This window comes from Penicillium manginii (genome assembly GCF_028828005.1).
Source record: "Penicillium manginii strain IBT 31320 chromosome Unknown utg000001l:1.0-3466041.0:1.0-3467806.0, whole genome shotgun sequence".
Taxonomy (NCBI): Eukaryota; Fungi; Ascomycota; class Eurotiomycetes; order Eurotiales; family Aspergillaceae; genus Penicillium; species Penicillium manginii.
The window spans coordinates 295461-319474 of NW_026643102.1; the positions used below are offsets into that span (position 1 = coordinate 295461).

A 24014-nucleotide genomic window follows, 5' to 3' on the forward strand; every position below is an offset into this window, starting at 1 on the left:
TACATTGACCATGGCACCTCCCATCGCTGGAGAGTCGGCCGTTTCGGCCAAGCGAGCTGAGCTCGCTGGCAAAGGAGGAATTATGGGTCTCCTCAGTAATAAGAAGACATCAGCGATCGGATTGTTCGCGTCGCTGGGTGGACTGGTGTATGGATACAACCAGGGAATGTTCGCCCAAATTCTGCAAATGCACTCGTTCGTCGAGGCCACAGATTCATATGCCAAGGGCACTGGTATCGAACAGGGTATCTTGACATCAATTCTGGAGCTTGGCGCCTGGATTGGAACCTTGTTCAATGGATACCTCGCTGATGCGGTTGGTCGCCGGCTAACTGTATTGATCGCGGTCTTTGTATTCTGTATCGGTGTGATTGTGCAAGCCTGTACGCAGAGCAAGGACTATGTGTTTGCTGGACGCTTTGTCACAGGTCTGGGTGTCGGTAGCTTGTCTATGGTAGTTCCATTATACAATGCAGAGTTGGTAAGTCGCCAGTGGAACTCGGGAAGCGAAGCAGAGACAAATAAAGTGTTTGCAATGTTTACTGAAATCGTTTCTAGGCTCCGCCAGAGATTCGTGGATCTCTCGTCGCAGTCCAACAGCTGGCCATTACTTTTGGTATCATGGTTAGCTTCTGGGTAAGTTTTTGCCATCCTAGGATCTGTCCCATCGCAAGAGTAATACTCATCATCTGCATGCTTAGATCGGCTATGGCACCAACTACATCGGCGGTACTGGCGACACTCAGTCCAATGCAGCTTGGCTCGTCCCAGTTTGTATCCAGCTATTCCCTGCAATTGTTTTGGCAGTTGGTATGATGATGTTCATGCCACAGTCACCGCGCCATTTAATGAACACTGGGCGCGAGGAGGAATGTCTACAGACCCTCGCCAGACTACGTGGCGCCTCAACCGACGACATACTCGTGCGCATCGAATTTCTCGAAATTAAGAGTCTTCACATGTTCGAGAAACAAGTTCAGGCCGAAAAGTACCCGCAGTGGCTGGATGGCTCGTTCTCCAGTCGCTTCAGAATGGGATTAGCCGATTACGCATCACTCGTCACAAATCCTTCGCTTTTCAAACGTACAACTGTTGCGGTATGGATGGCATCTGTTCCGCTCACTGGAATATAAGACTGACTATTTAGTGCCTGATCATGGTCTTCCAACAGTGGAATGGCATCAACGCCATCAATTACTACGCGTACGTCCATGCAGTATCCTCTTGAATTTATTTTTACTGACCTCATATATAGGCCTTTCATTTTCGACAACATGGAACTACCCGGTAATACAACCTCCTTGCTGGCTACTGGCGTTGTCGGTATTTTCGAGTTCATCTTCACCATCCCTGCTGTGCTTTGGGTCGATCAGATCGGACGTAAGAAGATCTTGATCACCGGTGCGATCGGAATGGCTGTCTGCCATTTCATCGTGGCAGGAATCATCGGTGCATACCAGGGTGAATTCGGCGAAAACAGGGCAGCTGGATGGACGGCGATTGTTTTCATTTGGATCTTCGTCATCAACTTTGCCTACTCTTGGGGTTTGTGTCGCCCACGAAATCCTGTTTTGTGACAATCAAGCTAACCTTCGCAGGACCTGTCGCATGGATCGTCACTTCAGAGGTATTCCCTCTAAGCATGCGAGCTAAGGGTGTTAGCTTGGGAGGCAGTAGTAATTGGGTAAGGATCTTAGTTTCACCAATTCGGAATCGTCGGATCATCTAACATCGTCATAGTTGAACAACTTCGCTGTCGCGACTGCTACTTCTCCCTTCATCGAAGTTTCTACACTGGGTACCTTCATCTTCTTCGGCTGTGTAACCACCGTTGGTGTTTTCTACGTCTACTTCTTTGTTCCCGAGACAAAGGGTCGCACACTGGAGGAGATGGACGAGATTTTTGGCACGACAGGGATGGCCGCCGCTGACGCAGATCGCAAGCATCGCATCGAAAGAGAAATCGGTCTGCTGGCTCTGCTTGGAATGGAAAGCCCGGAGGGCGAGAAGCATGTCGAAACAACTGCCGGCAGTGAGGAGTTTGTAGAAGTCAAGAATTAAACAACCGTTGTGGTCATTGTGGAACGAGTTTGCAGGCAGCAATCCTTGAATCGGCAAGGAGTCGACGAGATATCCATGTCCTATGCATGCTAATATACACTACCACCTTCACCGAGTGGCCCCATACATCGAATACATCGATTCCCATAAGCGGTCGGTATTTGCACCGTCGCTTTGCACCGATCGGCGGTTTCTGGTCTTCTCATTAGTTCTCTGCTGAGGTTTCCCCATGTGGCTTATAACTATAATCTAGGTGCAGGGAACTGATCACATCAAATTATGACATATCACTCGCTACTCCGTACTTTTCCATAATCAAATTTTACATGCTTCTTGGTTCCTAAATCGGGCATGAAATAGGGAATCATCAGTTCAGAAAACATAATAATTTGGATTTCAACAAATGAGAAACATCATCCGATCTCACATGGAACCTTTCAGCCCTAGCGTGCCTTAAATATAGCAAAAAGTGGAGATATTCCCCACAAGATGGCGCCTGGTTGGGTTGCGTCTGACACATTCCTTGTCCTGTCTCACCCCCGTTCCTTGGCCTTGATTTGCTTTATATTGCAGCCTTTTGTTTCTTGTTTTTCGCTTTCCCCTTTCCCTTGAGCCTCAAGCCAACTTCGAATTCTTTCCTCAGCATCTATCTCAATTCTCACATCACATTTCCACTTCCACATCACCCAAATTCACCTACCTACCGACACGATGTCCACCACCACCACTACCGCCGCCGCCTCTACCTCCTCCACTTGCATCTCCTCCTGGATAATTCCCTCCAACGATGTCGCCTGCGCCGGTGCTGTCACCGGAAACATGACCGATGTGTTCGACTCCTGCTGCAAGGGCAACAGTCCCGTGAAGTACAACGATGACTGCAACATCTACTGCCTTGCCCAGGGCCAGACAAAGAAAGAGCTGTCTGACTGCTTGACCGACAAGAGCAAGAACTACAGCGGTATCTTCTGCGGTGCTGGAAAGGATAACTCCACTGCTACTGCATCGGCCACCACCACCAAGGAAACTGGCAGTGCTACGGGTACCTCCACTGGAAAGGGTAGCTCGACTTCCACCGGTGCTGCGATCATCAGCCAGCCTATCTCTAAGACTGGTCTTGGCCTCGTCGCCATGCTCTTCTGCTCCGCCGTCGCCGGTGTCCTCGCCTAATCGACCGCCCTTTGAACTTGAACAAACAGACACTGTGATATGGATACTGTGATTATGACATGACAACCGGTGGACCGCAGGGACGGGAAACGGTAATTGATGACCTGGGGGGAAAACATCAAACATGGGGCACGGAAATGGGCATATGCTTGATTTACTCTTACTCCTTCGCGAGGAGTTTTGTTTCTCTGTACCACTAGCGATAGCCTTGACAGTATTTTAATCCTTAATTTTCAGCATTCTCCACCCCCTACTGCAATTTTTGCATTCCTTTATCAGGCCGGCTCCACCATAGCTTGACGCGCGAATGGCAGTCCATAGGATTTTCCGATCGTCGCTGGTGATCGTCGCGCCCGCGTTACAGTGACATGCAAGCTCCCCTGGCTCCTTTAGGTAAATCTCCGGATACTGAACATCCTAGTTATTTGGCGCTCTTGGGGTATTATACCCCGCAAAGTACTAAACTATGATCGGGACATTCTCCGGAGAAATTTATCCGAGGTCATCTATATAATTACTGCGGGCTTGTAGATAATTGTCTGAATATGTTGTACTAGTAGTATCATGAGAATCTAGTAAAATGCAACTCAATTGGAGCTTTCAGGTCTTTCTAATCGGCCTGGCAAACGGCGCTGCCTTGCAGCCACGAATCGATAATGGCTTAGCCAAAACGCCACCCATGGGGTATGCCCGACAATCTCTCCGCTCATGTTCATGCCTAACCAAAGCAGGTGGAATACGTACAACCATTATTCATGCTCGCCCAACGAGACAATCGTCAAATCCAACGCGAAGGCCCTAGTTGACCTTGGTCTCGACAAGCTTGGGTATCGCTACGTGACGATAGACTGTGGCTGGACAATTCCCGACCGTGTAAATGGCTCCCTGACCTGGAACGCAACAAATTTCCCTAGTGGATTCCCCGCGATCGGGCAATACATTCATGATCTAGGACTTCTATTCGGAGTTTACGAAGATGCAGGTATTCGATCTTGTCAGACGGACATTGAACAGGCTGGGAGTTTATGTATGTGCGACTGTGAATCTGTTTCTCCTGCCACTTGAACATGAGCTGATATTTCTAGTCCACGAGGCCCAAGATGCGGCACTGTTTACATCATGGAAAATTGACGCTTTGAAGTGTAAGCGTTCTATTTAGATCCCGGATGATTTCATGCATCACCAACTCACCCTATTCAGATGACAATTGTTTTTCTGATGAAGCAACCGGCTACCCCAATGTCAACTACGAGCCCAGTACATCCCCGCAACCTCGCTTTGCCAACATGACCAAGGCACTGGCCGCACAAAACCGGGCGGTCTTGTTCCAAATCTGCGAATGGGGGGTCGATTTCCCTGCACTATGGGCACCCGCTCTTGGTCATACATGGCGCATCGGCAACGACATCATTCCTGCCTGGCGCGCTATCTGGCGTACGCTCAACCAAGCGGTTCCTCAGACTTCCTTTGCAGGCCCTGGTCAGTGGCCGGATCTCGATATGCTGGAAGTTGGTAATGATATTCTCACGATTCCCGAGGAACAAACTCATTTCTCACTGTGGGCCATCTTGAAAAGCCCACTCGTCATTGGTGGGGCCTTGAAGGATGGGTTGACCTCAATCAACAAGGACTCTCTTGCCATCCTATCGAACAAGGATGTGATTGGGTTCAACCAGGACTCTCTCGGTAAGAGTGCTGAGTTGAAGCGACGTTGGTCCGAAGAGGGATATGAGGTCTGGAGCGGCCCTCTTTCTAATGGGCGAACTGTGGCTGCATTGATCAACTGGGCAGATGAGTCTAGAGAGCTGACCTTGAATTTACCGGATATTGGTGTTCAATTTGCTGGCCAGATCAAGAATATCTGGGCAGGCAAGTCGGTGCGAAACGTGAAAACGGCATATACTTCTACTGTCCAGCCTCACGGAGTAATGCTACTGGAACTTGAGGACACTATCTCTGCGGGCTCATACAGCGGCAAAGTTTTTGCAAAGACTAGCGGGTAAGTTAAGTGGCGATAGCTGGTATGTATGGGTACATTGCGCTCACAGCCGATAGAAATACTTATACCTTTGAGTCGATATATGCAAACACCACGAGCAGTGATTATACCATCCTCGTTCAATTCACCAGTGCCACGTCGAAGCAATCAAACCTCAAAATTACGAATTCCTTGGATGCAGCTACGCAAACTGTTTCAGTGCCAGCTTCTCAAAAATCAGCATCCTCAAAGCTCACTCTTACTGCTGGAGCGAGCAACAAGCTTGTCATAGAATCTGCTAATACCATCAAATCGATTGAAATCCAGGCCCCGGTAGGAATGTATTATCCTTGCACCGCATTTTCGATTTCCGGTTCTGCCGAGATTGAAACTTGCGACTCAGGATTTTGCAAGCCCACCGGCTCTAAGCTATCATACATCAACAGCTCGAACAAAGCATCTGCAAACATTCAAGCCACGCTACCAGCAAGTTCTAAGAACGAAACAATCCAAAAGTATATCGAGATCGACTTCACAAATAACGATATTGCGCTTTCGACATCTTGGGGGCTGGGTTCCAACTCGCGCAACATCACAATTTCTGTCAACGGCGACGAGCCTGTGCGACTGGAAGTACCGTTATCAGGAAGACATAGTGAGCTCTTTGGTCCCGGAAAGGGATGGTGGGACACGTCGACCTTAGGTCTTTTGGTTGGCGGGTGGAAGAGTGGCGACAACGTTGTGGTTGTCGGGAACGAAGCAGGCTCTGATGCTTTTCAAAGCTATGGGGCAGACTTCGTGGGGTTGAAGGTTTTTGACTAGCTTTATTCGCCCCTAGGATACGAGATGCTTGATTTGTGGGTCTCCTTCAAGTTGGCTCTATATTTTTAGTATTGAATGAAGCTCTAGTATGGAGAATTGCCAATTAAAAATTATATCTTTAAATCAGCCTAGCCCTGGAGTGTCTTTGACCCTTTTTAAAAATGAGACATTATTGATAACATCCTTTGATCAACGCACATAGCAAGCGGGTGGTAATGCCCTTCTAGAAACAAAAAAAAATTACATAGCACGTAGGCGTATCAAAACAAGGCAAGCCAAAATACCACCTTAATCCCTGTCAAGCAGTTCTGGCCCATCAAACACGCGGCCTCCAAACACTTTCTAAGAACTCGCGAACAGTCCTTGGCTTGAAGCCCGGAAATTTGTCTCCTAGTCGGCCTTCAATGGGTAAATTAAACCCTTCCGCGAGATATAGCTGGTAGCCAAAAACAGCATAGGCGTGTTGTTCTTCAGGTTGGATGCCACTTCCTTCGACAATTTTCATGGTGGGAACGTCGCCATTGGCAACATCCTCTGGTTTCAACCAGGTGACATTAAATTTCTCGCCTTTGATAGAGGTTAGAAACGCACATGACTCATAATTAAGAAACACACTTACCACAGACTTCTTCTGCTTCCTTTAGAGCTTGCCCAAGAGTAGTATCCTCTCCATTGCAAAAGCTGAACTCTGACCACTCATCGAGCTCGAGTAATTTTGCAATTAAGGTCGCAGCATCGTAGCTATAGATCAGAGTTATCCTAGCTGTCCCATCGCCAGGAATGCATGCTTCGCGATTATACACGTCAACGGCGATAGTGTTGGGGGTGATATTTGACCGTGCTTGTGGGGCTCCCATAAAGTCCATGAAAGCACCACAAACTGGTCGAGTATATTTCAAACTGCTATTCTTAAGAAGATTCGCAGCTGTTATAAACCAGTCAACCCCGGGATCTATATTTTTCCTCCTGGAATCAGACAATTAGTGATGGGATCAAGTGAAGAGCCTGGCTTGATTGGAGAGTAGTACTCAGCACGCGTCATATAGCCAAACTCGCTGGTGATGAATCTTTGTACTGTGCTTGCTTGGTCGGCAGCCTTGATCAAGTTGATTTGGGACTCAGAACAGTCGTCTCCCAGCATTCCGATGGTACAAATAACGGTCTGTACTTCATTCTCCTCCAGCTTTTGCACGAGTGCCGGGATGTCATCATAGTCTACTTGCACATACGGCACGCCGCTGAGTGCCGATTCAACGTGTTCCTTCGTTAAACTGTCAGATAATGCATCCTATTGGGGATGTGGGTCTGGACAAAACTTACGCTTCGAGTCAACCCAATGACTGGGAATTTATTTTCGTGTTGGATCTGTTCAACGATTGTTCTTCCAACGCGACCTGTCGCGCCAGCTACCGCAACTGTTAAACCCATGGTTAATGTGAGGTGTTCATGATCGGTCTTGATCTCTGAATCAGATCTGCGGGGCAATTCAATAACACGTGAGTCGCTTAATCCCACCCAGGTGGGCTGTGTTGCATTACAGCATCACTTCCTAAATAGGAAATAAATGGAGCCACCCACTTTCGAGCCCCATAGTATCAAGCCACCAAAAGCTCGACAAAGTTCATCTTAGACATACGTCATTACCAGTTGCAGCGAACAGAGTTTAGGAACGCAGTATATCTCCATAAAAGCGACAAATTTCAGGGATAGCTATTTCGACTTGTGCGTACAGAGCATATCTCCACGAACCCCGTCTTACTTACACCTCAATTTGCCCATCAAGAATAAGGTTCGTTAGCGAAAAGCCCCACAAAGCAAAAAAAAAAAAAAACAAGGAGATTGCTCAGAAACAAAATACAAAACAATTCAGACCGGACGAATCAAAGATACATAGGACAAACCGATTGTCTGGGCATTTCTCTAGCGCTGCATAATCCGTCCTTCATAAACCCTCGTTTTGCCCACTTCTGACGCCATGCAATGGAATGTGGGGTCTATTGAATGTATGGATCCGCGCACTCACCACGCGTTCGTGACAAGATAAACACGACAATCAGAGGTTCGCGGATGTCAATCTTTGATCCACTTGAAAACGGCAAAACCTCTGTGCTTCTACCGTTATCATAGAATGAATGAAACACGTGAAATTGGATGATCGTGCACGGTGACATGCCTCAACCTCCTTTTTGGGTTGACAAGGCTTCGATGGGTCTTGCGAATACTATTGGCAATTATTGAATATTGTATCTCTTGCTTGGTATCGTACTCCGTAAGTTATGGACATGAGGATAGTCGTTACGGAGTAGAGCGAGTGCTATTATGAATTGACCAACGTTTAGTTATTTTGGTGTGAACAGGCTCTTAATAGTTGTGGGTACCACTTTATGTGAACACCTGGAATTCCGATTTGCGGCAGAATACGGATTAGGTCATAATATGTACTCCGTACGTGGCTTGGAATATGGTGTACGGAGCAGTCACGATGTTATCTTATGTGATAATAATGAACAACCTATCCACAGTTCCAATATTGAATGATTTGATATTCGTGTTTAACATGATTTCGAAAAAGCCTCGGCCTTTCTGGACGTCGAAGATCGTCATGACTTCAAACCTCATAAAACAACATACGCCCGCAGAGAGGTTTCTTGATCGAGGTTTGAATTCCAGGGCCCTTCATAAATTAGACTGGACCAGCCTGCCAGGAATAGCTATCAACCTCCCTGGGCGCATTTATTGTTGGTGCGCAATCAATACTTCTCCAGGAGCCGCTGCCTCTCCGGTAAGATATTTTGATCTTGAAGAAATGTTTTGTAAGGCGCTTTTGGAATGGATAGTGTTCCATCTTCCTCCCACAGCTCGTAGTCGATTTCCTCCCAAATCTCAAGTTTACGAGTGAAATTTGAGTTTGGTTTGATGTTTCGCTTGGTTCGAACAAAACCCAATACATCTGCCAGTGGTGACTCAAACTTGCGCATGAGATATGCAACAATGGCGTATTGTAGTGATAGTATTGCTTTGCAGAAGATCCAGGTTGTATGAGACCTCGAAATTTCTAAGGTAGAGGCTTGGGAGTATCTCCCACATTTTGGGTCCCTTCATGTTGTTCAAGTTGGTGGCGCGGTCGTAGAGGTTGACATGCATCGAAGCGGAGGAACGGAGGGGAGGGGATTCGGAGATTGTGGTCTTGATAAACCTTGGAAGGATACTATTAGCGGAATCAAAAGAGACTCGGAGATGTGAACAGACAAGGTCAAAGTGTCAGAGGTTTTCAATACCTAAGTAGGTATCAGCAGAGAACCTCAGAACTTGAAGCAGCACTGGCAGATATTACCTATGTAGTAGCAACCTTGGAACCTTGGAAGACGGTGGTCCACGTCTGGTGTTGACGAGGAAAGAGAGCTGAAAAAGATTCGACTGGAGCTCTTTCCGAGGTTCCAATTTGAACCTTGGAACTTTGGTTGGAACGGAAGTTGAAGTTGTGGCATGCCGGGTGGTGGTTACCTACCTAAATAGGTACTAGTTAGTACATGTCGAACCACCCGTGCACCTTCCAATTTATTGTATATAGGAAATAAATACCTCCCTAGGTAGGTAAGCACAGGAGCTTTTACACTAGTAATCAGGTTGGGGTGCTCATGTCAACATCAAATACTAGTACTAAGCATGTGCACAACTGAAAGCCGAAAGTAAAGTCATGGATCTATACTAGTATTTGATTGAAATGAGGCTCCGCATATTTTCTACAATACTCAAGTACGTACTAAGTACCAAAACAGAAGACCTAGGTCGTTTCAAGTCTGGAGCCTGGTATTTTGAAGAATACACTGGCACCTGGGCATATTGAGGACGAGAGGAAGTTCCAGGGTTTTTATATACCTATCTGATTATGGCAAACACAATATGTGCACTACCAGGATGCACTGCGAGACCGGCATCTCCACCGGATGGATATATGGATCATGACAAAAAAAAATGCAGATAATGAGAAAAAAAGACCAAATAAATCATGCAAACGTTCAGTTAGAGCTCTTGACTGCATTCTTCACCATGTTGGCGAAGTTCGGAGTTCCCAGACCAGTGACGGGGTCCCATCCCTTAGTCGCATTCCAGCTGGCGTAGGGGACACTAGGGCCACCGTTCTGCGGGCCATTGAAGCGGCCATTGCCATCACAGCCAGTGCTTCCGCCGTTAGTGATGTCGTTCAGAACGGAAGATGCGTCCGAGTAGAGCCAGGGGTTAAGGAAGCCCATGGTGGACTGGCCGGCTTGAATCCGGGCATCGTTGAGAAGGGCGATGATTCCGGCAAATGCAGGCGCCGATGCAGAGGTTCCGTCAACCCGGGTAAGCTGACCCTTCTCATAGATGGCGTAGTTCTGGCCCTGGGCGGAAACATCGGGGAATGCACGACCCTTTGCGTTGAAGAGTCCCGACCACTGGTTGCCCAGGCTGTGCAGATATGAACTGACGGCTGCTTCCTGATACTTGGGGCGCTCCCACAGGTCTGAGAAGCCTCCAGAAGAAAAGTAAACGGCCTTCTCGGGAGATGTCTTGGTCGTGGCGCCGACGGAGGTCACCCAAGGGCAGGCGGCAGGGAACTGAGGAGGGAAGTGAGTTGCGTTCCTCCCATCGTTGGTCTCGCAGGCTGAGCCCACTCCAGAGTCACCAGAGGAGAAAATGATAGAAACACCGCGGCTACCAAGCTGGGCGTACAAGTTGCAAACAGAGCGCGCGTATTTCTCAGGAACACTCTGATGGCGAGTTAGCATGGGCGATATCAAGAATTCTGGAATTCTCTGGAAAGATTTACCTGCTCATCCTCTCCATACGAGGTGGAGATGACCTGTGGCAACTCGTCATTGCTCATCTTAACAACGTTCTGGAGGAAGTCAAGGTATGGCTCGTTATTGTTATTATTGATATCAGGCTGGTCAAGATCGGGCACAAGAGGTCCGCGGCCACCAGTGCTGAATTCGGTGACAGGAACAGGAGAGCTCAGACCGACAATGGTTTGCAAGTCCAAGTTGGCCTCGCTACTGTCAGATTGAGAATTCTGGTCATTGCCACCACCGTGAAATTCGATCACAGTGAAGTTGTCGCCATTGGCATATGGGGCAAGGTTCTTTTCAAAGAGAGCAAGATCCTCGTAGCGGGCATATTGTTCCAAATAGCTCGCAAAGGCAACCTTATTTCCATTATCGGATTGGGGCTTGTAGTCACCAACGTTGTAGATACTTTTCAGGCACTCCGGGGTGATGGCAGTGTCGCAGCTCGCGGAAGGAGAAAGAGCCGCCTTCTTGAAAGCTGCATCAGCAGCCTTTGCCTTGCTGTGCATAGTGGCACGGTTCGGCTTCAGCTGACCAAAACGTGTTGTAGGCGAGACAACATTCACGTGAGGAATGACATTCTTTGGAAGAGAGTATTCGAGAGTGCGCAGACGCTCAACGTGCTTGTGATGGTTGACGTAATATTGGAAGTTTGCATCTAATAGATCATTTGCCTTCTCGACAGTGGTGTGGACTGTCAACCAGTCGGCGTCGCGCTGAACATCCTTGACACCGGCATCTTCGAGCCAATTCTGAACGCTGTGTAGGGAGTCCTCGCTAGGTTGTAGCATGCGTTTCATCTCATCGTGCGATTGGAAATGTTTGCCGTAGTCTCGGTGGCCGGGTGTTGACATGTCTAATAGAGCATTCTCGAATTCGTGTAGACCTTCTTGGGTCAAGCCGAAATTAAGTTTTATGGGTTGATTCGCAGACGGTGTGCGACTGTAGCGCCATCCTACGAAGTAAAATATAATTAGCCTCGGCTTTGTCTACAAATTATCAACCAGCACAGAATACATACCGTCAGGAACACCAGGTAGACTCTCGAAAACATCTGCCGCAGCAGTGGAGGCGAGCAGCGAGATGACTGCCAGCGACAAGCTGCCACCGTTCAGAAGTGAGGCAAGCATAGCGATAAGGACCGTGTAGCACTAAGAGGCAGCACGATTCGACCCCGAAGATGCAAATGCCAAAGTATAAATAGGGCAATGAGTCTGGAATGGACGAGACAAGGGGAGGAGGGGTCGTGGAGGTTTTATTTATTATGGTTGCATTGGAAGGGAGAAAGAGCGATGCAAAGAATGCAGAAGAGTGGCGCAAAGTCACAACCCCATTCTACTAACAAGCTAACAATCGACACTATCGGGCTCTTCACCAATCTCTTGGCCTTGCTTGAAGGGTTCCACTACTCCTCATGTGGACCCAGAAAGCCCCAGGGACCGGAGGTCCGTCGGCAGCAATCCAGGAACCAGCCAATATCCAATCAATCAACTCTGCGGTTCTGCAGGATGCCGTGAGGTCGCATGTTCGCACGATTGACCCTCCCGCGTGCTGCCGCACTCGCGAAATGACGAGGGCAGATGGCCAGTGATGTGACTGGTATTCTCCCTTTACCCAGGCAACATACGACCCTGAGCGCGACGCGACCGACGCCACTCCGCTCCGATCTGCAGGGGAGAGACCCACTTGTTTGAGACGCCAATAAAGTGAGGGGCAGGGAGAGGTGAATGACGGGGCTGGGGTTTAATTTTTTGAGCATCTACTGGGGTCAGGGTCAATGATCAGATGTACAAACTAAGAAGTAATTTTTAGTGTAACGGTCACTATGGACGATGCAGCATGGCTCTTTCCAACCGTATAAAACGACCGCAGGCTGGTGGTGGGATCTAAAATGTGACCGTCGAACTCTGCCAAGAAGCACTCACTTGGCGTGATGAGCGTTGGTTGCGAGTGGGTTACATTTGCACGAAAAATATCCCGTGCAGTTCCTAAAAGCAAAGCAGAAATAAGAAATCTAGTAGTTCCAGCTAGTGGCACGCGAAGCTTTTGGGATCTTACATTGTGCGGAGTACTCAGTACACAGAGAAAGACGGGGAGTCTGGCCAATCGCGGTCTATTAGATAGCTATGTAGACCTGTATGAGCTACTACGAAGTGTGTATGTAGTTCGAAGCCAGGGTGATGTACGTATCAAACAAATAGCAGCAAACTATCGTTTCCGTCCAACTGTGGATTTTACGCGCAAATGTTGATCACTATTCAATCTATTTATTGGTAAAAACCACGCATTTCTCGACGCAGTACCCAGCTAGGCAGGCAGTCATCTGGTCTCCGACGGACTATGCAAGACATGGCTTTAATTGAATTCTAGTTTGTCCTGTTGGCACGGAGTCCGGCGGCAAGCCTGTGCCTTTTTTAAGGCGCCTAAATTGCCTACTAGTGCGAAATAGATACCAACTTGTACTATCTGGCCCTGGAGGAGTACTGCGATATGGATGAACACTACTAGTACTAGTGTGGGCAGTCTATACAGGCAGAACAATTAATTGTCTATGAACTACTAGTACCAAATTCAACTATAAAGGAGATGTGTCTAGGTGCCAGTGGATACCGATCTTGAACGGGCCCGGGTTTAATTTGGCTTGTGCCAACCAATTTGGAAGCCATGACTTCAAAAGTTTATTGGGAGGGATAGGCTCAACACGAAATTTCTAGTAGTACTACAAGCCATCTAACTCCCGAGGTTGGGCACAACTTCAAGCTGAAATTCCAAAGGGTTTCTGAATTGATTATAAATTTATCCTTAGCGTCTGAACAGCGACGCAAAAAGAACAAATACAAAAGAATTATGTACAATTTGCATGAACCAAGCAGTAGCGATCTACATGACCGGGCCAGGCTATTACTTATAGTCAACTGTCGCTTCCTGTGTCGGCACAGGGGATCCGGAGTCCTCCAAGTGCTGGGCATATACCATCTGAGCAATCGCATCTTCTGTCTGAAGATATGTGCGGCCACCTCGAATGAACCAAAAGGCGACCGCAATGACCAGCATAACACCAAACACGGCAATGGCGTAGTTCATGTCGCTAGGCGCTGGGTTTGGAGCACCCGGGAACAGGAAGAAGATGGTTGTGATGATGCAGTAGACAATACTGACCCAGTTGAACCAGGGGCCCCAGCGACCAAGACGGAAGGGCCCGGGAGGCAGCTTGTCACGACCAGTGATGAGGAGTGCAAGGATGGGCATGGCATAAGAGACAGTCAAGGCAATAGTGCTGACACTCAAGATGGCCTCGAGCACGGTATTGGCAAACAGGTACAAGATGCCAACAATGGCAATAATAACACCCTGACCCCAGAGAGCGCGGGCAGGAACTTGCCAAACAGGGTCGACATGACTGAAGTATCGGCTCCAAGGGAGGCCACCGTCACGAGCAAACCCCCATGACAGCCTAGAGGCGGTGGTTAGAACGCTGATTCCCTGTCCCAGGCCGTTGAAGATAAAGAGGGAAATCAAGACAGCGCTGCCCTTCAAGCCAACGGTCTCAAGCATCAGCTCCATAAATGGTAGGTCGGCTCCGGAGACGTTATCAACATTCTGGATACAGAACAGGCAGACTACCATGAAGATAAATCCAGTGATAGCGCCGAACAGTACCGCCATCCAGATAACACGGGGAGCATTCTTCCGCGGCGCGGGAATTTCCTCGACCATATGAATGACTGAGTCGAAGGCTGTCAACCCATACGCCGCCTGCACAAGACCGGTGAACCAAACAACGCCATCACTCCATCCGGTCTGGTTTATCCATGCGCCAAACACGAAAGAGGGGGGCTGGAATTTCAGTTCACTCTTGACGCCAACGCAAATAAGCATCACCATCGATAGAACGATGAAGAGCCCTGCAAACCAGACACCAACGAAGTTATTGATCCACGGCAGGATCTGCTCACGGCGGCAACTAACCACGTTGATTGCGGTCAAAAGGAGGACGACGCCGATATAGACGACAAATTGGAGCCACCCTTGACTAGCACCGGACCACTCAGGATTGAACATCGTCTTCATGCCCAACAGAAACTCGGTCATAAAGGCGACTTGCGAGGCGGTTAATGTCCACCATCCGAACGTGTTGATCCAGGCGCACATATATGAAACAAAACGGCCGAGAGGTGTGGGCCACAGACGGTAGACCCAGTAGGCCTGTCCAAGGGCCGTAGGCATACTGCTGGTTAATTCACCGAGCGAGAGGGCGACACAGAGGTTACAGGCCGTGACCAGCACCAGGCCCCAAAGAATGGTAATGGAGGCGCCATTGGAGAGACCGCTGCTCAAATCTTGAGCAAAAGTCGAGTATGTTCCTGGAAATCGAATTTCGTCAGCGTGTTGAGAGAGATACCTCAAGGTGGCGACTCTCGCCGCTTGCCACCTGGAGGGGACGATGATGATGGTGCATACCGAGAACACAGAAAGCCAGAGCAAGCATACTCCAGATGTTGAATTTGCGTGTCAGCGCCTGGGCATGGCCCATCGCAGCCAGGTCGGTCGCATCTTGCACATCCTGCTCATCTTCAATGGGTGGCTTAAGGGGAAGCGAATTCGTTTCAACGTCCATCATACTTCAACCTGAGGCAATAAAGATCAATTCAGCGTAGAGACGAGTAAGAGATACGCCCATTTTCTGCCAAAGCTTGATCAGGAGAAGAGAAGGGAGCCTTCTGAGATTGGTATCCTGGGATTATAAGTGTATCTCTGTCCCTCTCAAGACGGAATCCCGCGGTGAACAATCGCCCCCTCACACACGGACCATGCAGTATCAGTGTCGCGTTCTCTTCCCCCAGGAAAAATACGGGGCACAGATAAAGCTGGGGGTGGAGCGAACCAATGATAGACTCCACGGAAGTTAGATTGAGTGGACACAGTAGAAATTGGTCACGCAGACAACCAATGTTGGTCATAGAATCGATCAACTTTGGACATTTTTCCTTCGTTTTTTTTTTTGCGGGGGGCGGAACAGTGAGAGATCCACAAATGGCACCGCCCTCGGCAGGACTTTCTTGAGTGAGCCACATCAATACTATCATGACTCTATACTCTCCACAGATAAGCAGGGGATAGAGTCTGATAAATACCATGGATCCGGCATTTTAAATAGCAATTGAATACAATATAGAATGTAGATAGGGAGATTGCCATAGCAAGTTCTACTGATCTAGTTGTTGAGAAACCATCAGGGTGATATGCCATACGCATTTCAGGCTATATCGCGGCTTGTGCTACTTACCTTTAGTATCCACTTTATGTGGTGGTATCATCCACTGGTTGAAGAATATTCAAACGAAAGCCATTTCTCAGCAGACACAAATAAGCATATCTGTAGGGTCATGCAGCCATCCGCCATCCGCCATCCGCCATCCACCATCGTAAGCAATCGAGGCGCGAATTGACGGGTGGCAACACTAGCTTAAAACGGAAAGTACATGCGGAATGATAAGAGAGCCGTTATCGTCAGCGGACAATTGTCCGCTGACTTCCATCCTCTCCCGGATAGTGACAAGGTTATTGTAGGTGATTCAAACATATTATCACCATTATAATTCCGGTAAGACTGAAGTCCTTGATAGCATTTAATGTCTCAGCAGTAGCGGAGCAAATATTCTGCTGCCTTAGACTATACCCTTGACAAGCAACTCAATCGCTAGTTAGCACAAGGAGTACTTCGGAACCATCACAAGGAACACTAAAAGCCACATTCCGTCCCAGGGCCAATCCCGTCAAGCGGTATGTCTGGGCTAAAAGCCTCATTACCAATTGAATCATGAATCAGGAAAGACGAAACGATGGCGTGGGCATTAGGCCGCAGTATATGGAGTATGCTCAAGATCATATATGGGGGAAGGGGGCATAGGTCCCGCATCATCGGGCGCAATGAGAACACATGGAGGAACGTGGCAGTCGATCGAAAGGCAAAATGGACCGAGAGGTAATTTTAGCGATTTCCATCATGCAGACTTGATGATCCGAGAGGGACTTTCCGAAAGCTGGGACCTTTTGGCCGTATTATTGGTCGGTATCGCCGTGTTCGGTGCCAGAATCTCCTTGTCTTTCCCTTTTCGATTCAATAACGAAGACTTGAGTGATAACGGATGAATGCGCGTTGTTGTGATACTATACTCTTGGTTGATGGGTGGTGAAATGCGGGGTGAGTTTATGGCTGAAAGTATTCCAACATACAGTATAATTTGTTTTCGTAGAGTCTTGAGACTGTCCGCGGCAATGAGCATTAATGGCGCCCTCAAAGTCCATGAAGTCTCGCCATTTCGATGATAGTCAGGTACCGTGCAGAGGACCAAGCCTGTTTAGGAATTTGCAGCCAGATCGGCCTCGGCTAGGTGAATCTGGAGCGATATCCGCTAAGGGGGTCGTGGTGGCAGCGGTGGCAGCGGCGGCAGCATGAAAATCAGCGCTAACGATTGATCCCAATTTCTAATCCCATTATTAAAATTCCGCAGCTGATTTCTGCCCTTGTATCAGAAGGCATTTCCCCTTCCAACCTCAAGACAACCTTGGAAGGGGTTTGTGTCTGCTGACCACCTGGGCAGCAACCCGTACATGGGTTTCGGCTCACGGTGTTAGTGGTCAATTGCTTTTGCTCAGGTGATTCTTCCAACCACATCGACTTCTTTGGCAGCAAATTTGCATTCGAAATGCACGCAGTCTCCCATCCTGCGTATCGAGCGTGGTGCCCCCGAATGCTGATGGGGTACTCCGGCGCTCTAGCGGATGCTTCGAACCTGTCGGAGGCCTGTTATAGAGATAAAAGCTGGGCACGAAAGTGGTGATCATATGAAGAGAGCTCAGGTGAAGCTATCTTGGAAAGGGCGGTCTTGGTTGCCCGAGGCGCCCGCGCCTAGGCACCAGCCCTCAGCAGGACCAGAAATTCAAATCGACGTTAGGATTGAGAGTACTCAATCATTTATCATAACATCTGGGCTGATGATGCTAGAGATGATTCATGGTGAGTGCTTGCTGCTGAAGGTTTGGACGTTTTTGAGTTGCAGCATGTCCATCTTCACAACTCCGGTCATCCGGAATCTAAACTTTCCAGAGAGCATTCAAACCTACTCGACATTATATTAGACAATGGTGAGAAACAAATGATCAGAAAATAAATTCGAGAGTCAACTGACCTTTATATCTTGAAGCAACCTGAGGCTGAGTATCGATGACACACAAGAGGCGCAACTTCTGCCCGATCGGGCAACACTAGCGCCGATGCAGTGGACCGGACTACATCTAACGAGCATACAAGTGAGAGGAATTGGACACAAAGAGACAAATCAACCGAGTCTTGGCAATTACATTGATGCTTGACATAACTATCGGATACAGTTCCGACCCATCAAGACGAACGAGAAACACTTTTGTTGTCACCATGACCCGAGAATGACCATATAAAGATGGGAGAGGGAAAGGAGAGAAAGAAAATCACAACCAAAACGCCGCCCGATCCCAACCATGTCACCAAGGTCGCATATAACCCCAAACAACGCCTGATCGACAGATTGTTGCCGATTTTAAATGTACAAGTCGTGTCACGGTCATGAAAAAAAAAAAAGCTCCAACCAGTGGTGGGATCGTGTGTGATGCTCAGGCATCAACTCACACGCGAGGCTGTTTTGAATGACGCCACATTCCACCCGGTAGCAGATTCTGCTTCAGAAGTGCTAGCTCCTTATGCAAAGCTTGGTTTTCCTGTTGAACGTTGTCGATATAGGTGAGTGCGTTGCTGAGAATCTCGGATTTCTTGAGAGAACCAGCCCCGGCTCGCGAGGTCTGCTTATGCACTCCGGCTGGAGATATGGCTTTTTCGAGTGAGAGAAATTTTGCATTCATGTTTGTGCGATAGCGCTTCTCGATGATATTGTGGGCAGCGCGCTTGGCAGCATTGCGTGTCTGAGGGTCTTGGTTGGTTGAGTGATTGGAGTCTTGGGAGAGACTGCGAGTCTTCCGACCGCTAGCTGTTTTTGATTGCTTCTGAGCGCGAGGGGCACTGTATTCTTCAGTCTTGATATCTGGGCTCGAGGACCACCTCGCCGATGAAGTCTGTGAAGCATTCCGAGTGACGGGCTTGTTGGAGGTGACGGATGTCTCGGGCAGGGCGAGATCGATCGATTGACGAGCTCCAGTAGACCAAGATTGATCGTCACTGTCGAGCTCCTGCATCAGGGTTAGCGGTGGCCTTATTTGATCATGCATTAAGCGGCGGGGATTATATATCATACCGAAGAGGGGGAAATGGCATCATCGCCGGCCGGCATTGTGAAGCCGTTAATCGCGCTCGGGGTTCCGAAGGGATCCATGAAAAGATCCTTGGTGTCGGCGTTGGTCATTTCGGAAAAGTCGAATGAAACAGGATCCATATCAGTTGGGTTGACAGAGAACAAATCGATGGCACTGTCATAGGCCCAATTGACGGGCAAGGGGTCGGTTCCCTTGGTGCCAGGGAACATTTCCATCGGGCGCGTTTGTGGACTGAGTTGTTGATTGAGATATCGCTCATCTTCGGCCGTTAAAGTCGACATCACATTCGGTCGACTAAAAGCGGCCATCGTGGAGATGGGAGGAATACACATTGAGAGGACGCTTGTGGTGATCAGTGGTAGGTGGAGTCGATGGTGTGAGAAGTATCAGAAGATATCGAGATGATATCAATGACGAGACAAGTTGGAAGAAATGTGGCGGGACCAAAAGGTTATAAAATAATAATGAATCGATCGAAACAGATATGCTACCATGGAATAAATTTAGGTTCCAATCGGCCGCAGCAGGAATTATATACCTACCCGAAAGATCTTCGTCAAAAATGGACCAGGGGGGATGGGGCAGATTCGGAAAGGATTACGACTGCTTCACGGTCGAATGGCCGAAGCTAGGAGCCGAGATCGACTTGTGATGTCAGGGAAAAAACCAGATCAAAACGAGCAAAAGACCCTGGTGCCACAAACGGTGTCGTCTCCGGGCGCGAAAATCCATTGCGCCCCGGTGCAGGCGAGCCGAGATCATCTTAGCATACCTACTACTAACTAGTATAAATTATAGTTACCTCGAAATAACACGGCCGGCTCCGAATGCAGCCGTCATCCCTTTCTGATGGGCCCCAAGGAAGAGAAAAGGGTGAAACCGTTGAAGACGAGGCCAGCCAGGGCCGGGGCGAATGTCAGCGGTGGAGACCCAACGGACGTCAATCCAGTCAGTTGGAATCGCCAAGAGGCGCCGGCCGAGACTCGGAGCCGAAAAGGCTAGCAATCATTGCTTTATATAGTAGGCCGAAAGTACTTCGTACTTTATATCCCGTGTAAGCGGTTAGTGTGTACAAGGTAGCTCTTACTAAATCATAATGGAGATTCCTGATTGATCCTTCTTATTTGGCCTAAATTCTCGGCTCGAGCGGAAAAATTCATTTCCTGGTTACTCTGCATGTCTGCAGGACCAAGATGATCCCTGCTATGCGACCTGCCAGGGTAAAGAGGACCCGAATGAGGTATTCACACAGCTTAGTTGAAGCAATATAGAATCAAGAATAAAAATCCTATGAAGAAAGTTAAGATTGCGATATGTTCTATCCCTAGTCAAAAGATTCTTGAAGCCGCATGATCAGGGTTCAGTGGTCAAAAGAAAAAGCCACTCTGTATACATTTTCCTAAGAGAGTAGTAGTCGTTGCCACGGTCGGTAGATATACTACATAATACTAGTACCTAGGCATAGAAAATATACTAGTAATGCATCTCAGAACAGTGGCACTTGGAATGCATTCCCCGGATGGGACAGTCGCAAGCCCGTCCCCTCTCCATTCGTACAAATTCTTCAGACGTGTCAACTCCATGTATCGTCGCCCGTCGTGACTTACTGGGATGTCTGCAGAATGCATGCGTTATTTGCAGTGTCTGTAATGTAAATCCAGACTCCATGCACCACGCCCCCGTGAAACCGAAACAAATGCAATGCACGAAGCACTTCCGTCCCGCACCCATAGGAGTGGACCGAATACAGCTAGCCATTAACTATTCCAAGTCCACACAATTCCCTCTGACCTATACAGAGCAAAAAGTCTCCTGTCAGTTGCCGTTTTGGGCCATGGGGTGACTCGGATAGAGTCCTTCCTGGTCCGCAACCCGGGAGGCGCCGAGCTTTGCTACGAATTCTACAAGGCCAGCCTCGTGACTCGTCTGCGCTTCCATGTCCACGAAATTGGAACGGAACACCCTCAAATATCCATTCTCGGTGAACGGTTCCGTGCGTGGAATTCTCCGCAATACGATCATCTCCTGATCTGCCCACTCTTTTTATGTTTTGGTGAATAGCGGGACGTTATACCTACCAAATTGATTTCGGCTGCTCGTACCGAAGAAAAATTGCAGTGCTGCCTTGAATAATCTGGAACTGCGTATGTGGCTTTCGATTCCCGCCTTTCCTCTTTTTTCCCTTAATTACTCGACGTCTGTTCCTGGCACGATCGACAACAGCGCCCGAAGCGCAAGATAATACAGATCTCGGCCTTCAGCAGCCGATTTCGATACCGAGCCGAGCGGGACCAAGCCACCCTGTTAATCTACTGCGAGCTCACCGTTGTCTCTCCCTTTTTGGGTAACATGGTATAATATTTCGACGGGAATCTCCCCCGCCAGTCTGGAGTCAGTCGACACGGCAGCCCGCTGGCCCGGTGGTGGATACCATGCTAACGCTAGAATCGCCGGATGACAGCACCCACGGATCTGAAATGGAGCTGACCTGCCGGTCTCAAGCTTCCCCGGATTTTGGGTTCCGGTTACGGGATCTACGTCGGTACATAACGATAATGTGGAAACAGGATGCAATCTTATAAAATATCGAATACGCCCAGGCGGAGGGATAAAGTCTGATCCACCACTAGTGTATTGAGAGACACCGGCACGGTCCTTTTCTGTGGATCATCGAGTTCAACATCGAGTTGAACATCCATGGATGATGTCGAAGAGTCCAGAAAAGAACCGGGTATTTCGAATACCTACTACTAGGTAGAATTTAGGTCGAGCCGATACATTTATTTAGCCTTCCAAGGTTGGAATTCCGAGATAAGAAGTGAATTCAGAACTGGAAATATGGTGTGACATGATTGCATAAGCATCAGAGTTAGTACTAACAAATCGCATGTACAAACGGACTAGGTACTCCGATTCTGTACGTAGTACTACTACTACCTAGTAGGTGGTATATTCAAGTTTCATTCCACCCTCCAGCGCTGCCAATCTTGGAACCTTGGAACGAACTTGAACTTGAAATTCTCTACTAGCTAGCAGAAATTACCTAGTCACCTTGGCATAGACCGCTGCTTTAGGTCACTCAGCCCTACAAGAAAAAGAAAGAAAAATAAATCATTCACCTGGGCAGTTAAGGTCAAGTTAAATGAGTTGCCTTCGAACAGAAGGCATTTGATCGAAATCAAAAAGAAATTGCTCACGTCCAGATTTGAACTGAAGACCTCGGCATTACTAGTGCCGCGCTCTACCAACTGAGCTACGCGAGCTTGTTGATATGTGGATCCCTACAGAGTGGATACATCAAGAAAAAGAAGTATCGGAAGGAATTGCAGCAAGTTCGTCATCGAAGCGGTGGGAGACAACACTCTGGGCACCATTGTGCATTGTGACGATCTGTGACACACTCATTCAACCCATACGGAGTAGGTAGCAGCATCTGAGTTTGTAGGGTATGCAGCCTCGGCCGGCGTTTTTCGGAGTGGAGATCAATTCAAGCTCTTTCACTCGTCCATCGGGAGGCTTCTTCCAATTTCCAACGCATTCTCGGCCTAATCGGAGACTCCTTCAAGCCGATCCCAGCCACTAGGATTTTCCTTTTTCGATCGTCAAAGATCTTGAGTGAAGATCTCGTTCCAAGCATCAGGTCGTGGGGCAGCCCTAGTGGACCCTTTGCATCTGATTCTGGTACATGCGCACACGTCCTCGCTGGGGTGTACTCCTCCATCTCAATATTTATAAATCACAATGCAGGTTTTGCCAATGCCATTGCAAATTTTATTGCCATCCTCAATCTGCGAGTGGTGGGTCCGTGAGTGTGGAAATGCATCAGGGCCCATCGTCTGCTCAGCTTTGCCACCACTACCCCTCATGGGGACAGTTAGTCGGCCGCTATGGAGTATGTTATCCATTGAAGGGGCAATATGGCTTTGATCCACGCGGATTAGCCCCACCGTTCTTGCCCAAGCGAATAGAACCATAGATAGACGAGATACTAGAGGAGCCGATCGATATCATGTGCGAAGACGATTCATGCACTAAACTGGAAACTTGAGCCCAGTGACGCAAAGTCAGCTACATACGTGCGCAAATTTCAGTTATAAATAAGACAGCTTCGGCCAAGGACTTATTACTACCCGGTCATTATCCTACCTAGGTTCTACAAACCCAGATCTTCTACCTATCTGAGTCGACCGATAATATGTCTCCGTAAGTACTGCCGTATGTACTACTGCTGTCAGGGAGACAATAGGAACGGTCTGCAATTTGAAGACTCAGATGGCAACTGACAATAAACGAAGTGCACCTGAAAAGCAAGTCGAAGACTTGATTAAACGTCAAAATCTCACCGACGATGAAGTCTGGGAACTTTTTGATCAACTTAAGCCTGTCGGCCCCGATCATTTTACAGGTGCCTGGAAAGGCGGCAGTGTAAACACCAACCACCCGACCGAGGCAAAGATGGAGGCCCTGAAATGGGCTGGCAAAGACTTCCGATCCACTGAAGATGTTGACCCCATTATGGGATATAAGGAAGATGGCTCTCGAGCTTGGAATGAGGACTGGGGTCATGCCAGAGTAAGTAAACCCCGAGAATTCAGCTGCATGCTAGTCATTGGCAAATGTAAGCTGATTCTATAACTCAAAAAGCTTCGTCCCATGCAATACCGTGGTGGGATCACGACAGCCATGATCTATGATGATAAACCCATCATTGACTATTTCAAATATGTGAATGACACATTGCTTTTGGGAGCAATGGATGCGAAGTCTGCACCGGGAACATTTTTCTTTTACTTGTATAAATAAGATCGATATCAACCTGAAATGAGGAGGATTTCGGTGATCGCAATGAG

The 24014-nt window shown here is 48.3% G+C and overlaps 8 protein-coding genes across 8 annotated transcripts; 4 read left to right on the plus strand and 4 right to left on the minus strand.

Annotated features, from left to right (window-relative positions):
* Positions 1-10: 10 nt before the first annotated feature.
* Positions 11-2061, plus strand: N7533_000103 (uncharacterized protein; the record flags this gene model as incomplete). The annotated part of the gene is made up of 7 exons (XM_057096753.1): positions 11-481; positions 559-636; positions 702-1097; positions 1148-1203; positions 1256-1545; positions 1599-1684; positions 1741-2061. 7 exons carry the CDS (start codon positions 11-13, stop codon positions 2059-2061), a joined length of 1698 nt encoding a protein of 565 aa, XP_056965246.1.
* Positions 2062-2772: 711 nt separating this feature from the next.
* Positions 2773-3231, plus strand: N7533_000104 (uncharacterized protein; the record flags this gene model as incomplete). Its single annotated transcript, XM_057096754.1, has 1 exon — positions 2773-3231. One exon carries the CDS (start codon positions 2773-2775, stop codon positions 3229-3231), a length of 459 nt encoding a protein of 152 aa, XP_056965247.1.
* Positions 3232-3811: 580 nt separating this feature from the next.
* On the plus strand, positions 3812-6031 carry N7533_000105 (uncharacterized protein; the record flags this gene model as incomplete). Its single annotated transcript, XM_057096755.1, has 5 exons — positions 3812-3915; positions 3963-4258; positions 4317-4373; positions 4432-5230; positions 5287-6031. The coding sequence occupies 5 exons, from the start codon at positions 3812-3814 to the stop codon at positions 6029-6031; spliced, it is 2001 nt and encodes a 666-aa protein (XP_056965248.1).
* Positions 6032-6347: 316 nt separating this feature from the next.
* N7533_000106 (uncharacterized protein) lies at positions 6348-7459 on the minus strand (the record flags this gene model as incomplete). The annotated part of the gene is made up of 4 exons (XM_057096756.1): positions 6348-6598; positions 6651-6997; positions 7060-7292; positions 7352-7459. 4 exons carry the CDS (start codon positions 7457-7459, stop codon positions 6348-6350), a joined length of 939 nt encoding a protein of 312 aa, XP_056965249.1.
* A 2591-nt stretch (positions 7460-10050) lies between these two features.
* Positions 10051-11987, minus strand: N7533_000107 (S53 family peptidase; the record flags this gene model as incomplete). Its single annotated transcript, XM_057096757.1, has 3 exons — positions 10051-10782; positions 10842-11812; positions 11879-11987. The coding sequence occupies 3 exons, from the start codon at positions 11985-11987 to the stop codon at positions 10051-10053; spliced, it is 1812 nt and encodes a 603-aa protein (XP_056965250.1).
* A 1771-nt stretch (positions 11988-13758) lies between these two features.
* On the minus strand, positions 13759-15478 carry N7533_000108 (putative amino acid permease family protein; the record flags this gene model as incomplete). Its single annotated transcript, XM_057096758.1, has 2 exons — positions 13759-15221; positions 15319-15478. 2 exons carry the CDS (start codon positions 15476-15478, stop codon positions 13759-13761), a joined length of 1623 nt encoding a protein of 540 aa, XP_056965251.1.
* Positions 15479-18522: 3044 nt separating this feature from the next.
* On the minus strand, positions 18523-19496 carry N7533_000109 (uncharacterized protein; the record flags this gene model as incomplete). Its single annotated transcript, XM_057096759.1, has 2 exons — positions 18523-19080; positions 19146-19496. The coding sequence occupies 2 exons, from the start codon at positions 19494-19496 to the stop codon at positions 18523-18525; spliced, it is 909 nt and encodes a 302-aa protein (XP_056965252.1).
* Positions 19497-23436: 3940 nt separating this feature from the next.
* Positions 23437-23967, plus strand: N7533_000110 (DUF4334 domain-containing protein; the record flags this gene model as incomplete). The annotated part of the gene is made up of 2 exons (XM_057096760.1): positions 23437-23736; positions 23809-23967. 2 exons carry the CDS (start codon positions 23437-23439, stop codon positions 23965-23967), a joined length of 459 nt encoding a protein of 152 aa, XP_056965253.1.
* Positions 23968-24014: the final 47 nt, after the last annotated feature.